This window comes from Oncorhynchus clarkii, chromosome 6, assembly GCF_045791955.1.
Source record: "Oncorhynchus clarkii lewisi isolate Uvic-CL-2024 chromosome 6, UVic_Ocla_1.0, whole genome shotgun sequence".
NCBI lineage: Eukaryota > Metazoa > Chordata > Actinopteri > Salmoniformes > Salmonidae > Oncorhynchus > Oncorhynchus clarkii.
Window position 1 is genome coordinate 89,641,546 of NC_092152.1, and position 15,000 is coordinate 89,656,545.

Consider the following 15,000-nt stretch of genomic DNA (forward strand, 5'->3'; position numbering starts at 1 on the left):
CACTACACTGCACTACACTCCATTCCACTCATAAATACAAACATACTGTGTGGAGGCAACCATGCACGTGCAGCTGTACACACACACACACACGTTCAAGTCAACCTTTTTTTCCGAGGCGCAGTGTGATGTCCCCTGGAATATGACAGGCTACTGTGATGTTGTGACACTTTGGTTAGTTCACACTGCCTTCGCAAAGCTACTTGTATGAACTCATCAAACTAGTTGTGTGTGTGTGTGTCCTCGTGTTCCCAGATGACAGTGTGAAGGCTGGCGTCCACTAAGGTGACCGTAGCGGCCTGGGCAGCCCACCCACATGATCACATGACTCTGGACATGGACGCCGTCCTGTCGGACTTCGTCAGGTCCACTGGGGCGGAGCCTGGGCTGGCCAGAGATCTGCTGGAAGGTAAGACCAGAACCGGGCTGGGTTAGGTAGGACTGGGCTGGGTTAGATAGGACTGGGTTAGGTAGGGCTGGGCTTGGTTAGATAGGACTGGGTTAGGTAGGGCTGGGTTAGGTACGGCTGGGTTAGACTGGGTTAGGTAGGACTGGGTTAGATAGGACTGGGTTAGATAGGACTGGACTGGGTTAGGCAGGGCTGGGTGTGAGGTTGGACTGGGCTGGGTTAGATAGGACTGGGTTAGGTAGGGCTGGGTTAGACAGGACTGGACTGGGTTAGACAGGGCTGGCTGAGGTAGGACTGGGCTGGGTTAGATAGGACTGGGTTAGATAGGACTGGGTTAGATAGGACTGGACTGGGTTAGACAGGGCTGGACTGGGTGGGACATAGTATCAGGGTTAGATAGGACTGGGTTAGATAGGACTGGACTGGGTTAGACAGGACTGGGTTAGATAGGGCTGAACTGGGTGGGACATAGTATCAGGGTTAGGGAGGACTGGACTGGGTGGGGACATAGTATCAGGGTTAGGGAGGACTGGACTGGGTGGGGACATAGTATCAGGTTTAGGGAGGACTGGAATGGGTGGGACATAGTATCAGGGTTAGGGAGGACTGGACTGGGTGGGGACATAGTATCAGGGTTAGGGAGGACTGGAATGGGTGGGACATAGTATCAGAGTTGGGGAGGGCTGAACTGGGTGGGACATAGTATCAGGGTTAGGGAGGACTGGACTGGGTGGGGACATAGTATCAGGGTTAGGGAGGACTGGAATGGGTGGGACATAGTATCAGAGTTAGGGAGGACTGGAATGGGTGGGACATAGTATCAGAGTTAGGGAGGACTGGACTGTGTGGGACATAGTATCAGGGTTAGGGAGGACTGGGTGGGGACATAGTATCAGAGTTAGGGAGGACTGGATGGGGACATAGTATCAGGGTTAGGGAGGACTGGGTAGGACATAGTATAAGAGTTAGGGAGGACTGGACTGGGTTGGACATAGTATCAGGGTTAGATAGGACTGGACTGGGTGGGGACATAGTATCAGAGTTAGATGGGTCTGGACTGGGTGGGGACATAGTATCAGGGTTAGATAGGACTGGACTGGGTGGGGACATAGTATCAGGGTTAGATGGGACTGGACTGGGTGGGGACATAGTATCAGGGTTAGATAGGACTGGACTGGGTGGGGACATAATATCAGAGTTAGGGAAGACTGGACTGGGTGGGACATAGTATCAGGGTTAGGGAGGACTGGGTGAGGACATAGTATCAGGGTTAGGGAAGACTGGGTAGGACATAGTATCAGGGTTAGGGAGGACTGGGTGGGGACATAGTATCATGGTTAGGGAGGACTGGGTGGGACATAGTATCAGGGTTAGGGAGGACTGGGTGGGGACATAGTATCAGTGTTAGGGAGGACTGGGTGGGACATAGTATCAGGGTTAGGGAGTACTGGGTAGGACATAATATCAGGGTTAGGGAGGACTGGGTAGGACATAGTATCAGGGTTAGGGAGGGCTGGGTGGGACATAGTATCAGGGTTAGGGAGGACTGGACTGGGTGGGACATAGTATCAGAGTTAGGGAGGACTTGGTGGGGACATAGTTTCAGGGTTATGGAGGACTGGACTTTGTGGGGACATAGTATCAGGGTTAGGGAGGACTGGACTGGGTGGGGACATAGTATCAGGGTTAGGGAGGACTGGGTGGGACATAGTATCAGGGTTAGGGAAGACTGGGTAGGACATAGTATCAGGGTTAGGGAGGACTGGGTGGGGACATAGTATCATGGTTAGGGAGGACTGGGTGGGACATAGTATCAGGGTTAGGGAGGACTGGGTGGGGACATAGTATCAGTGTTAGGGAGGACTGGGTGGGACATAGTATCAGGGTTAGGGACTACTGGGTAGGACATAATATCAGGGTTAGGGAGGACTGGGTAGGACATAGTATCAGGGTTAGGGAGGGCTGGGTGGGACATAGTATCAGGGTTAGGGAGGACTGGACTGGGTTGAACATAGTATCAGGGTTAGGGAGGACTGGGTGGGGACATAGTTTCAGGGTTAGGGAGGACTGGACTGGGTGGGGACATAGTATCAGGGTTAGGGAGGACTGGACTGGGTGGGGACATAGAATCAGGGTTAGGGAGGACTGGGTGGGACATAGTATCAGGGTTAGGGAGGACTGGGTGGGGACATAGTATCAGGGTTAGGGAGGACTGGGTGGGGACATAGTATCAGGGTTAGGGAGGACTGGGTGGGGACATAGTATCAGGGTTAGGGAGTACTGGGTGGGACATAGTATAAGGGTTAGGGAGGACTGGGTAGGACTGGACTGGGTAGGACATAGTATCAGGGTTAGGGAGGACTGGGTAGGACATAGTATCAGGGTTAGGGAGGACTGGTTGGGACATAGTATCAGGGTTAGGGAGGACTGGATGGGGACATAGTATCAGGGTTAGGGAGGACTGGGTAGGACATAGTATCAGGGTTAGGGAGGACTGGTTGGGACATAGTATCAGGGTTAGGGAGGACTGGATGGGGACATAGTATCAGGGTTAGGGAGGACCGGTTGGGACATAGTATCAGGGTTAGGGAGGACTGGATGGGGACATAGTATCAGGGTTAGGGAGGACTGGGTGGGGACATAGTATCAGGGTTAGGGAGGACTGGATGGGGACATAGTATCAGGGTTAGGGAGGACTGGGTGGGGACATAGTATCAGGGTTAGGGAGGACTGGGTGGGGACATAGTATCAGGGTTAGGGAGTACTGGGTGGGACATAGTATAAGGGTTAGGGAGGACTGGGTAGGACTGGACTGGGTAGGACATAGTATCAGGGTTAGATAGGACTGGGTGGGACATAGTATCAGGGTAACGGAGGACTGGGTAGGACATAATATCAGGGTTAGGGAGGACTGGGTAGGACATATTATCAGGGTTAGGGAGGACTGGGTGGGACATAGTATCAGGGTTAGGGAGGACTGGGTAGGACATAGTATCAGGGTTAGGGAGGACTGGGTAGGACATAGTATCAGGGTTGGGGTACATTTTTGTTTCAGTCCAGTAATTGCTGTCCCTGGTTAGTAGCAGGGCAGAATATGATCACACTCAATATGTTTCATCTTCCTGCTGTTTAGTCCAATGCTAAACTAGATGTCCTCGTCCATGTCAGAGACAGAGAACATTACAGTTTTTACCTACAGTCAGGTGCACACCTTTGTTTCCTATGTCCTAGAGATGTTTCCTACTGTCAGGTCCCTTCCTCTGTTTCCTACGTCCTAGAGATGTTTTCTACTGTCAGGTCCCTTCCTCTGTTTCCTGTGTCCTAGAGATGTTTTCTTCAGGAAGGTCCCCTCTGTTTCTTGTAGCTTTTACCTACTGTCAGGTCCCTTCCTCTGTTTCCTGTGTCCTAGAGATGTTTCCTACTGTCAGGTCCCTTCCTCTGTTTCCTATGTCCTAGAGATGTTTCCTACTGTCAGGTCCCTTCCTCTGTTTCCTGTGTCCTAGAGATGTTTCCTTCAGGAAGGTCCCCTCTGTTTCCTGTTTCCTGAAGCTTTTACCTACAGGAAGGTCCCCTCTGTTTCCTGTGTCCTAGAGATGTTTCCTTCAGTAAGACCCCTCCTCTGTTTCCTGTGTCCTAGAGATGTTTCCTTCAGTAAGGTCCCTTCCTCTGTTTCCTTTGTCCTATAGATGTTTCCTTCATTAAGGTCCCTTCCTCTGTTTCCTGTTTCCTAGAGATGTTTCCTACTGTCAGGTGCCCTACTCTGTTTCCTGTTTCCTATAGCTTTTACCTACAGTCAGGTCCCCTCCTCTGTTTCCTATGTCCTAGAGATGTTTCCTTCAGTAAGGTCCCCTCTGCTGTTACCTGTTTCCTGTAGCTTTTACCTACCATAAGGTCCCCTCTGTTTCATGTTTCCTAGAGATTTTTCCTACAGTAAGGTCCCCTCTGTTTCCTGTTTCCTGTAGCTTTTACCTACAGGAAGGTCCCCTCTGTTTCCTGTTTCCTACAGGAAGGTACACCTCCTCTGTTTCCTGTGTCCTATAGATTTTACCTACAGGAAGGTAAACCTCCTCTGTTTCCTGTCGTGGAGTAGTCTCAGTGGTTACTGTGAGGTTACTACAGTAGCTCTCCGGTCCATGTCTCTTCCACCTACATAGACATTGTGATGCGGTAGCCCTGTAGGTTTTAAACATGTGAAACAGAGATCGGCAGTAGTAGGAAAAATAAAATAAATGTCCTGTAGGAAAATTGGTATTTTCTTATCTTAGTCTCTTTCTGACGGCCTTCCTGACCCGAATCGTTGTCTGTCACCTCAACGAACAGAACCAGGACGTGAAGCAGACGGACATCATTTCAGGGAACAGTTCATGTCACGATGACCAGGAACTCATTAACCCATTAAAGTCAGAAAGCAAGACGCTGTATTTGGTGAGGAAACACAGACGGACAGAACAGGCTAGCTGGCAGATGAAGAGGAGCCTTGTCTCATTCTGGCTTCAATCCATCTTCATCATCCCTCTCTCTTTGATCAGACATCACCTTTTCATTAGAGCTGAGACAGAGAGAGAGAGAGAGAGAGAGAAAATACCCTTACATTGAAATTAGAGAGAGAGAGAGAGAGATAGGCTGGCAGGGAGGGAGGGAGTGAGAGGGTGGAGGGAGGGAAATAAGGAATGAGAGAGAGTTAAAGAGAAAGATAGGAGAGAGAGAGAGAGTAGTAATGAATAATGTAGTTATATCCTCAGCTGTCTCTATTCTGTGTCGGCTGGTGACTCTTACTGTTGTAAACCTTCTAATGCGGCCATTGAAGGAATATGTTTATCTACACGTGATGCCAAGTGGTTGTTGTTCTTCGGAAATTAATTGAGAGATGTTTTTTGAGGCCTGTGTTCGAACTGGCTGTAGTTCTGTCTTTGCTGGCTGTCTGCATTATATCTATGCACAATACAGTAGGGTAGCGCTTTTTGCACTGTTGCATTAGCATGGATGCTAGTTTTAGCATAGATACCAATAGGTCTACAGTATTTCTCTGTTATTACATTAGCATGGATGCTAGTGTTAGCATAGATACCAATAGGTCTACAGTATTTCTCTGTTATTACATTAGCATGGATGCTAGTGTTAGCATAGATACCAATAGGTCTACAGTATTTCTCTGTTATTACATTAGCATGGATGCTAGTTTTAGCATAGATACCAATAGGTCTACAGTATTTCTCTGTTATTACATTAGCATGGATGCTAGTTTTAGCATAGATACCAATAGGTCTACAGTATTTCTCTGTTATTACATTAGCATGGATGCTAGTTTTAGCATAGATACCAATAGGTCTACAGTATTTCTCTGTTATTACATTAGCATGGATGCTAGTTTTAGCATAGATACCAATAGTTCTACAGTATTTCTCTGTTATTACATTAGCATGGATGCTAGTTTTAGCATAGATACCAATAGGTCTACAGTATTTCTCTGTTATTACATTAGCATGGATGCTAGTTTTAGCATAGATACCAATAGGTCTACAGTATTTCTCTGTTATTACATTAGCATGGATGCTAGTGTTAGCATAGATACCAATAGGTCTACAGTATTTCTCTGTTATTACATTAGCATGGATGCTAGTTTTAGCATAGATACCAATAGGTCTACAGTATTTCTCTGTTATTACATTAGCATGGATGCTAGTTTTAGCATAGATACCAATAGGTCTACAGTATTTCTCTGTTATTACATTAGCATGGATGCTAGTTTTAGCATAGATACCAATAGGTCTACAGTATTTCTCTGTTATTACATTAGCATGGATGCTAGTTTTAGCATAGATACCAATAGGTCTACAGTATTTCTCTGTTATTACATTAGCGCGGATGCTAGTGTTAGCATAGATACCAATAGGTCTACAGTATTTCTCTGTTATTACATTAGCGCGGATGCTAGTGTTAGCATAGATACCAATAGGCCTATAGGTACTTTTCTGCTGTCGTGTTAGCACGGATGCTAATACTTCTCTGCTGTTGTTGTTAGCACAAATGCTAATAGGTGTGCTGCAGACTGGACCCGAACCATATTTCCCATAGCAACCCAGCCATGGCTTTATGAGCAAACTACCAACTCTGTATGAAATACACTGAAGGTCGCTGTGAACTTTTTTATTTTATTTGTCTTTTTATTTTACCTTTATTTAGGCAAGTCAGTTAAGAACAAATTATTATTTTCAATGACGGCCTAGGAACAGCGGGTTAACTGCCTGTTCAGGGGCAGAACGACAGATTTGTACCTTGTCAGCTCGGGGGTTTGAACTTGCAACCTTCCGGTTACAACCTTCCGCTCTAACCACTAGGCTACCCTGCCGTGAACTTGATCTCTACTGTGATGTACGGTGGCCTTCAGAAAGTATTGATACCCCTTTTGACTTATTCAACATTGTGTTGTGTTACAGCCTGAATTCAAAGTAGATGTGTTTTCTCTCTCACCCGTCTCACACACAATACCCCTTAATGACAATACCCCATAGTGACAATACCCCATAATGACAATACCCCATAATGACAATACCCCATAGTGACAATACCCCATAGTGACAATACCCCATAATGACAATACCCCCATCCCATAATGACAATACCCCATAGTGACAATACCCCATAATGACAATACCCCATAATGACAATACCCCATAGTGACAATACCCCATAATGACAATACCCCATATAGACAATACCCCATAGTGACAATACCCCATAATGACAATACCCCATAATGACAATACCCCATAGTGACAATACCCCATAATGACAATACCCCATATAGACAATACCCCATAGTGACAATACCCCATAATGACAATATCCCATAATGACAATACCCCATAGTGACAATACCCCATAATGACAATACCCCATAATGACAATACCCCATAGTGACAATACCCCATATAGACAATACCCCATAGTGACAATACCCCATAATGACAATATCCCATAATGACAATACCCCATAGTGACAATACCCCATAGTGACAATACCCCATAATGACAATACCCCATAATGACAATACCCCATAATGACAATACCCCATAGTGACAATACCCCATAGTGACAATACCCCATAATGACAATACCCCCATCCCATAATGACAATACCCCATAGTGACAATACCCCCATCCCATAATGACAATACCCCATAGTGACAATACCCCATAGTGACAATACCCCATAATGACAATACCCCATAATGACAATACCCCATAATGACAATACCCCATAGTGACAATACCCCATAGTGACAATACCCCACCTCTCTTCTACCATACTGAACCTAGACCAGCACCTCTCTTCTACCATACTGAACCTAGACCGCCACCTCTCTTCTTCCATACTGAACCTAGACCAGCACCTCTCTGATATACCATACTGAACCTAGACCAGCACCTCTCTTCTACCAAACTGAACCTTGACCACCACCTCTCCTCCTCCTCCTCCTCTTCTATCTCATTCTCTCTCTCCCTTTCTCAATATCTCTCCCCCTCTCTCTCTCTCTCTAGTCTCTCTCTCTCTCTCTCTCTCTAGTCTCTCTCTCCCCCTCTCTCTCTCTCTCCCCTCTCTCTCTCTCTCCCTTTCTCTATATCTCTATCCCTCTCTCTCTCTCTCTAGTCACTCTCTCTCTCTAGTCTCCCTCCCTCCCTCCCTCCCTCCCTCCCTCCCTCCCTCCCTCCCTCCCTCCCTCCCTCCCTCCCTATAACTGTATCCCTCTCTCTCTCTCTCTCTCGCCCCCCCCTCTCTCTCCCTCTCCCCTACTCTCTCTCTCTCCCCCTCTCTCTCTCTCTCCTCCCCCCTCCCGTTCTCCCCCGTCCCGTCCCCCCTCTCTCTCTCTCTGTGTCTGCACTCCAGCTCGTTCTTAGTTTAACTTATGCAGAGGAGGATGATGTGCGTAGGTAGAGGGGCGGGTCCTGATTACACACATACACACACATACACACACATATACACACACACCTCTCAGAGTCATGAAGCCGGAGGAAGCTGCCAGTCAAGCCACACCCCAGCCAAGGACACTCGGTGGTGACCATGGCAACCACTGCTGCTCCAGATTTAGAGAGAGAGAGAGAGAGAGAGAGAGAGAGCGAGAGAGAGAGAGAGAGAGAGAGAAAGAGTGACGGACGGAGGGAGGGAGAGAGAGAGAGAGAGAGAGAGAGAGAGAGAGAAAGAGAGATGGACGGAGGGAGGGAGGGAGGGAGGGAGGGAGGGAGGGAGGGAGGGAGGGAGGGAGGGAGGGAGGGAGAGAGAGAGAGAGAGAGAGGGAGAGAGAGAGGGAGAGAGAGAGGGGGGAGGGAGGTAGAGGACAGATGCGACAGACAGACAGAGAGAGAGAAGGAGAGAAAATAAATAGACAGATAGATAAAGGAAGACAGGCGGCGAGAGAGAAATTGATGTTAAGGGATAGAGAGAGAAACAGAGGGAGACAAACAGAGGGAGAGAGGGAGGGAGGGAGAGAGAGAGGGAGGGAGAGAGAGAGAGAGAGAGAGAGAGATGGGGGGGGAGAGAGAGAGAGAGAGAGAGAGAGAGAGAGAGAGAGAGAGAGAGGGAGAAATTGATGTTAAGGGACAGAGAGAGAAACAGAGGGATTTTTGTCAGTCGAATGCATCATAATCTTATCAGTTGACTTGATTAAACATCTGGCCATGAGGCGTAGCGAGGAAAATGTTTCCAGCAGGTCGACAGGTTTGAGCACGGGGCGGAGAGAAGATTTAGCAAATTGTATAACTAATTTCATGTAACTCTACACATTTTTTTTCTCTCCATAGGATGGAGAGAAATGTTTGCAGTGTTTCATGTGATTATCTGAGTTCGAGTGACTAACAAAATCAACAAGGGGCCCCGCGGTCAGTAATTCATCCATGATTACTACAAGTCAGTGAGTGACTAACAGTCAGTAATTCATCCATGATTACTACAAGTCAGTGAGTGACTAACAGTCAGTAATTCATCCATGATTGCTACAAGTCAGTGAGTGACTAACAAAATCAACGGGGGGCCCCGCGGTCTGTAATTCATCCAGTGAGTGACTGTCAGTGAGTGACTGTCAGTGAGTGACTGTCAGTGAGTGACATAATGACATAATGAGGAAAACAGCTGGGGGCTCCTGAGTGGCGCAGCGGTCTAAGGCACTACAGATCCTGGTTCGATTCCAGGCTGTATCACAGCGGTCTAAGGCACTACAGATCCTGGTTCGATTCCAGGCTGTATCACAGCGGTCTAAGGCACTGCATCTCAGTAATTAGAGGCGTCACTACAGATCCTGGTTCGATTCCAGGCTGTATCACAGCGGTCTAAGGCACTGCATCTCAGTAATTAGAGGCGTCACTACAGATCCTGGTTCGATCCCAGGCTGTATCACAGCAGTCTAAGGCATTGCATCTCAGTAATTAGAGGCGTCACTACAGATCCTGGTTCGATCCCAGGCTGTATCACAGCGGTCTAAGGCACTGCATCTCAGTAATTAGAGGCGTCACTACAGATCCTGGTTCGATCCCAGGCTGTATCACAGCGGTCTAAGGCACTGCATCTCAGTAATTAGAGGCGTCACTACAGACACCCTGGTTCGATTTCAGGCTGTATCACAACCGCTGTGATTGGGAGTCCCATAGGGCGGCACACAATTGGCCCAGCGTCTCACCTCTAGGTGTCACTGAGAAACAATGCCAAGCGCTTCTAATTGAAGACGTTAAACACTTATCCGCAGAGTAGAGCGTGTCGTTTAGAGATAAACACTTATCCACAAAGTAGAACGTGTCTCTTAGAGATAAACACTTATCCACAAAGTAGAGCGTGTCTCTTAGAGATAAACACTTATCCACAAAGTAGAGCGTGTCTCTTAGAGATAAACACTTATCCACAAAGTAGAGCGTGTCTCTTAGAGATAAACACTTATCCACAAAGTAGACCATGTCTCTTAGAGATAAACACTTATCCACAAAGTAGAGCGTGTAATTTGCATCCACAGCAGATTGTGTCGTCCTTATGCATCGGTGCACGGTCACATGCAAACACCAAGCTGTGGTTTCTCTGAGTGGGCAAACACTAAGCTGTGGGTTCTCTGAGTGGGCGAACACCAAGCTGTGGTTTCTCTGAGTGGGCGAACACCAAGCTGTGGGTTCTCTGAGTGGGCGAACACCAAGCTGTGGGTTCTCTGAGTGGGCGAACACCAAGCTGTGGGTTCTCTGAGTGGGCGAACACCAAGCTGTGGGTTCTCTGAGTGGGCGAACACCAAGCTGTGGGTTCTCTGAGTGGGCGAACACCAAGCTGTGGGTTCTCTGAGTGGGCGAACACCAAGCTGTGGGTTCTCTGAGTGGGCGAACACCAAGCTGTGGGTTCTCTGAGTGGGCGAACACCAAGCTGTGGGTTCTCTGAGTGGGCGAACACCAAGCTGTGGGTTCTCTGAGTGGGCGAACACCAAGCTGTGGGTTCTCTGAGTGGGCGAACACCAAGCTGTGGGTTCTCTGAGTGGGCGAACACCAAGCTGTGGGTTCTCTGAGTGGGCGAACACCAAGCTGTGGGTTCTCTGAGTGGGCGAACACCAAGCTGTGGGTTCTCTGAGTGGGCGATTGGACAGGCAACAGTTTGGTAACCTGGAGAGCTTTAAGGAAAATATTGTGCGATTAGATATTTAGATAGCTAGTAGTTAGTAGATCGTTAGTTAGTCCATACATTACATGAGCTATACACCGGCAATACACAATTCCTTATAGACAGATGGGACTACATTCTGTATTGATAGAGAGATGGGACTACATTCTGTATTGATAGAGAGATGGGACTACATTCTGTATTGATAGAGAGATGGGACTACATTCTGTATTGATAGAGAGAGGGGACTACATTCTGTATTGATAGAGAGATGGGACTACATTCTGTATTGATACAGAGATGGGACTACATTCTGTATTGATAGAGAGATGGGACTACATTCTGTATTGATAGAGAGAGGGGACTACATTCTGTATTGATATAGAGAGGGGACTACATTCTGTATTGATAGAGTGAGGGGACTACATTCTGTATTGATAGAGAGATGGGACTACATTCTGTATTGATACAGAGATGGGACTACATTCTGTATTGATAGAGAGATGGGACTACATTCTGTATTGATAGAGAGAGGGGACTACATTCTGTATTGATATAGAGAGGGGACTACATTCTGTATTGATAGAGTGAGGGGACTACATTCTGTATTGATAGAGAGAGGGGACTACATTCTGTATTGATAGAGAGAGGGGACTACATTCTGTATTGATAGAGAGATGGGACTACATTCTGTATTGATAGAGAGAGGGGACTACATTCTGTATTGATAGAGAGATGGGACTACATTCTGTATTGATAGAGAGAGGGGACTACATTCTGTATTGATAGAGAGATGGGACTACATTCTGTATTGATAGAGAGATGGGACTACATTCTGTATTGATATAGAGAGGGGACTACATTCTGTATTGATAGAGAGAGGGGACTACATTCTGTATTGATAGAGAGATGGGACTACATTCTGTATTGATAGAGAGAGGGGACTACATTCTGTATTGATAGAGAGATGGGACTACATTCTGTATTGATAGAGAGAGGGGACTACATTCTGTAGAGGATATCTGAGAGGATAACTGTTTATCTCCTGTACTCATGTCGTTGAACATTTCCGTGTGTTTGTGTGTGTGTGGGGGGAATGGGTTCCTGTCTGGGGGGGGGGGGGGGGGGGGGGGGGGGTCCTGTCTGCTCTTTGACTCCCCCCCCCACTAATAGAAAGCTTTCTCTGAACGGTCTTTCTGCCTTTGACTGCCAGGGATGGTATGAGAGGTCCTGGTGAGAAAGACTGGGATGAGTCTGGTTCTGCTCTGTCTGTTAGATGAAAGGTTCACACACACACACACACACACACACACACACACAAATACTGTGTGTCTGGTGTGGCTGAAGAGAGGCGTTGGAAGGAGTGGTAACAGTCCCCCCTCACTTCCCCTGACCCTCCAGTACAAAGCCGTTTAATTGGTTGGCTCCATTTGTGCTGTTTCCGGTGGTCTAAGCGGTATTGTTGGTCCCAGACAACAGTAACACTGGTCTTTTGATAGATACAGTACTGTGTGTGTGTGTGTGTGTGTGTGTGTGTGAGTGTGTGAGTGAGTGAGTGAGTGAGTGTGTGTGTGTGTGTGTGTGTGTGAGTGTGTGTGTGTGAGTGAGTGTGTGTGTGTGTACTAGGTTACGTAACAGTTCTATCGTAGGGTCCTAGGGTCGTCTGGGGACAGCCGTAGGCTTCTCTTCTCTCCACCTGTCTCACAAATGAAACGTCTAGTGGCCGTCTGATGTGATGCACTATTTCTGAGTCTGTCTGTCTGTCTGTCTGTCTAATGTACTGCCTGCCTGCCTGCCTGTCTGTCTGTCTGTCTGTCTGTCTGATGTACTGTCTGTCTGTCTGTCTGTCTGTCTGTCTGTCTGTCTGTCTGTCTGTCTGTCTGTCTGTCTGATATACTGTAGATGCTGTGGGTTCTGGTGTAACAGGAAGCAGCTGTCTCACTGTACACACTATACCTAGTTCCTGTATACGTGGTGAAGTTTATCTCAGTAGCTCTTATCTGATCACATCACAACAGTACATACATCCCAGGTGTGTTGTTACAGCTCTGCAGGGCCTCTAGCTAGCACAGCCACAAAGTCATCTGATTCGAAACCTAACCTTAACCTCACTGCTAACTTTTTTCATTTTTTTATGAATGTATATGATTAAAAGCCAATTGTGACTTTGCCGCTGGCCCATCTAATGTAAACCATTATTCCTCTCTGCCTCCAGGACAGTAGATAACCTGTGATAAAGGGTTAAGGTACTAATTCATTCCAGACTGGTTCATCAGTGGAGCTAAATACAGACTCACTGTTACTTTACTGTGGGTCCCTAACAATGGTGTGTGTGTGTGTGTGTCCTGCAGGTAAGAACTGGGACCTGAGCGCTGCTCTCAGTGACTATGAGCAGCTAAGACAAGTACACACTGTCAACCTGCCCACTGTCTTCAACGAGGGCCGTTACTACCGGCAACCGGACCACGACACCCCCCAGCACCTCAGCAAGGTGGAGCGGTCCGGTGTCCAGAGACAGGAGGACAACATGCAAGGTGAGCCAAACCATCTAGGAGATAGGGGGGGAGGGGGGGGTCAGTGACTTTCCAATATTGAGTAATATTATTGAGTTTTGTTTGTATTGTTGTAGTTGACTGGACCTAAACATGTAAAGACTGGGTTAGTCTAGAAAGCAGGTATGAAGCTGCCATGTTCTTTAATCGCTCACTCTCTCTCTCTCTCTCTCTCTCCACCTCCCCCTCCCTCTCTCCTTCCTTCCCTCCCTCCCTCCCTTCCCCTCTCCCCCCTCTTCCCTCTCTCCACCTCTCCTCCCCTCCCTCCCTCCCTCTCTTCCTCTCCTCTCCCCCCACAATCTCTTCTCTCCCCTCTCTCCCCCTCTCCTCCCCTCCCTCCCTTCTCTCTCTCTCCCTCCAGAGAAGCGCCTGTCTCGTGGCATCTCCCATGCCAGCTCTGCCATCGTGTCGTTGGCACGGTTCCACGTGGCCAGTGAGTGTATCAGTGAGCAGTTCCCTCTGGAGATGCCCATCTACACCTTCCAGCTGCCTGACCTCAGCGTCTACAGTGAAGACTTCAGGACCTTTATAGAGAAGGACCTCATCGAACAGTCTACCATGATGGCCCTGGAACAGGCTGGTGAGAGGGACAGACACACACACACACACACACACACACACACACACACACACACACACACACACACACACTGGGGAAATGAGAGAGAGAGGCATACATTCAGTTGATATAGGTGGACACATCAAGAAATCACCAATTCCCCCATTCCTGAAGCTACGCCTGGGAGGATGTAGCGTTTGATTACAAGCTGTCTGGCCCGTCGGAGAGAGGACGTTTCTAGTGATTACAAGCTGTCTGGCCCATCAGAGAGAGGACGTTTCACTGCTTCTAGTGATTACAAGCGGTCTGGCCCGTCAGAGAGAGGACGTTTCACTGCTTCTAGTGATTACAAGCTGTCTGGCCCGTCAGAGAGAGGACGTTTCACTGCTTCTAGTGATTACAAGCTGTCTGGCCCGTCAGAGAGAGGACGTTTCACTGCTTCTAGTGATTACAAGCTGTCTGGCCCGTCGGAGAGAGGACGTTTCTAGTGATTACAAGCTGTCTGGCCCATCAGAGAGAGGACGTTTCACTGCTTCTAGTGATTACAAGCTGTCTGGCCCGTCAGAGAGAGGACGTTTCACTGCTTCTAGTGATTACAAGCTGTCTGGCCCGTCAGAGAGAGGACGTTTCACTGCTTCTAGTGATTACAAGCTGTCTGGCCCGTCGGAGAGAGGACGCTTCTAGTGATTACAAGCTGTCTGGCCCGTCAGAGAGAGGACGTTTCACTGCTTCTAGTGATTACAAGCTGTCTGGCCCGTCAGAGAGAGGACGTTTCACTGCTTCTAGTGATTACAAGCTGTCTGGCCCGTCAGAGAGAGGACGTTTCACTGCTTCTAGTGATTACAAGCTGTCTGG

The 15,000-nt window shown here is 47.8% G+C and overlaps 1 protein-coding gene across 1 annotated transcript in view; it reads left to right on the plus strand.

Moving 5' to 3' along the window:
• The window catches only part of LOC139411791 (OTU domain-containing protein 7A-like), a 97,975-nt gene that overhangs the window by 43,157 nt on the left and 39,818 nt on the right, over positions 1–15,000 (plus strand). Inside the window, exons 3-5 of the mRNA XM_071158536.1 lie at positions 256–409; positions 13,386–13,568; positions 13,948–14,166. Coding sequence (XP_071014637.1) covers positions 325–409; positions 13,386–13,568; positions 13,948–14,166 — 487 coding nt within the window. The 5' untranslated portion in view covers positions 256–324. The remainder of the gene's footprint in view (positions 1–255; positions 410–13,385; positions 13,569–13,947; positions 14,167–15,000) is intronic.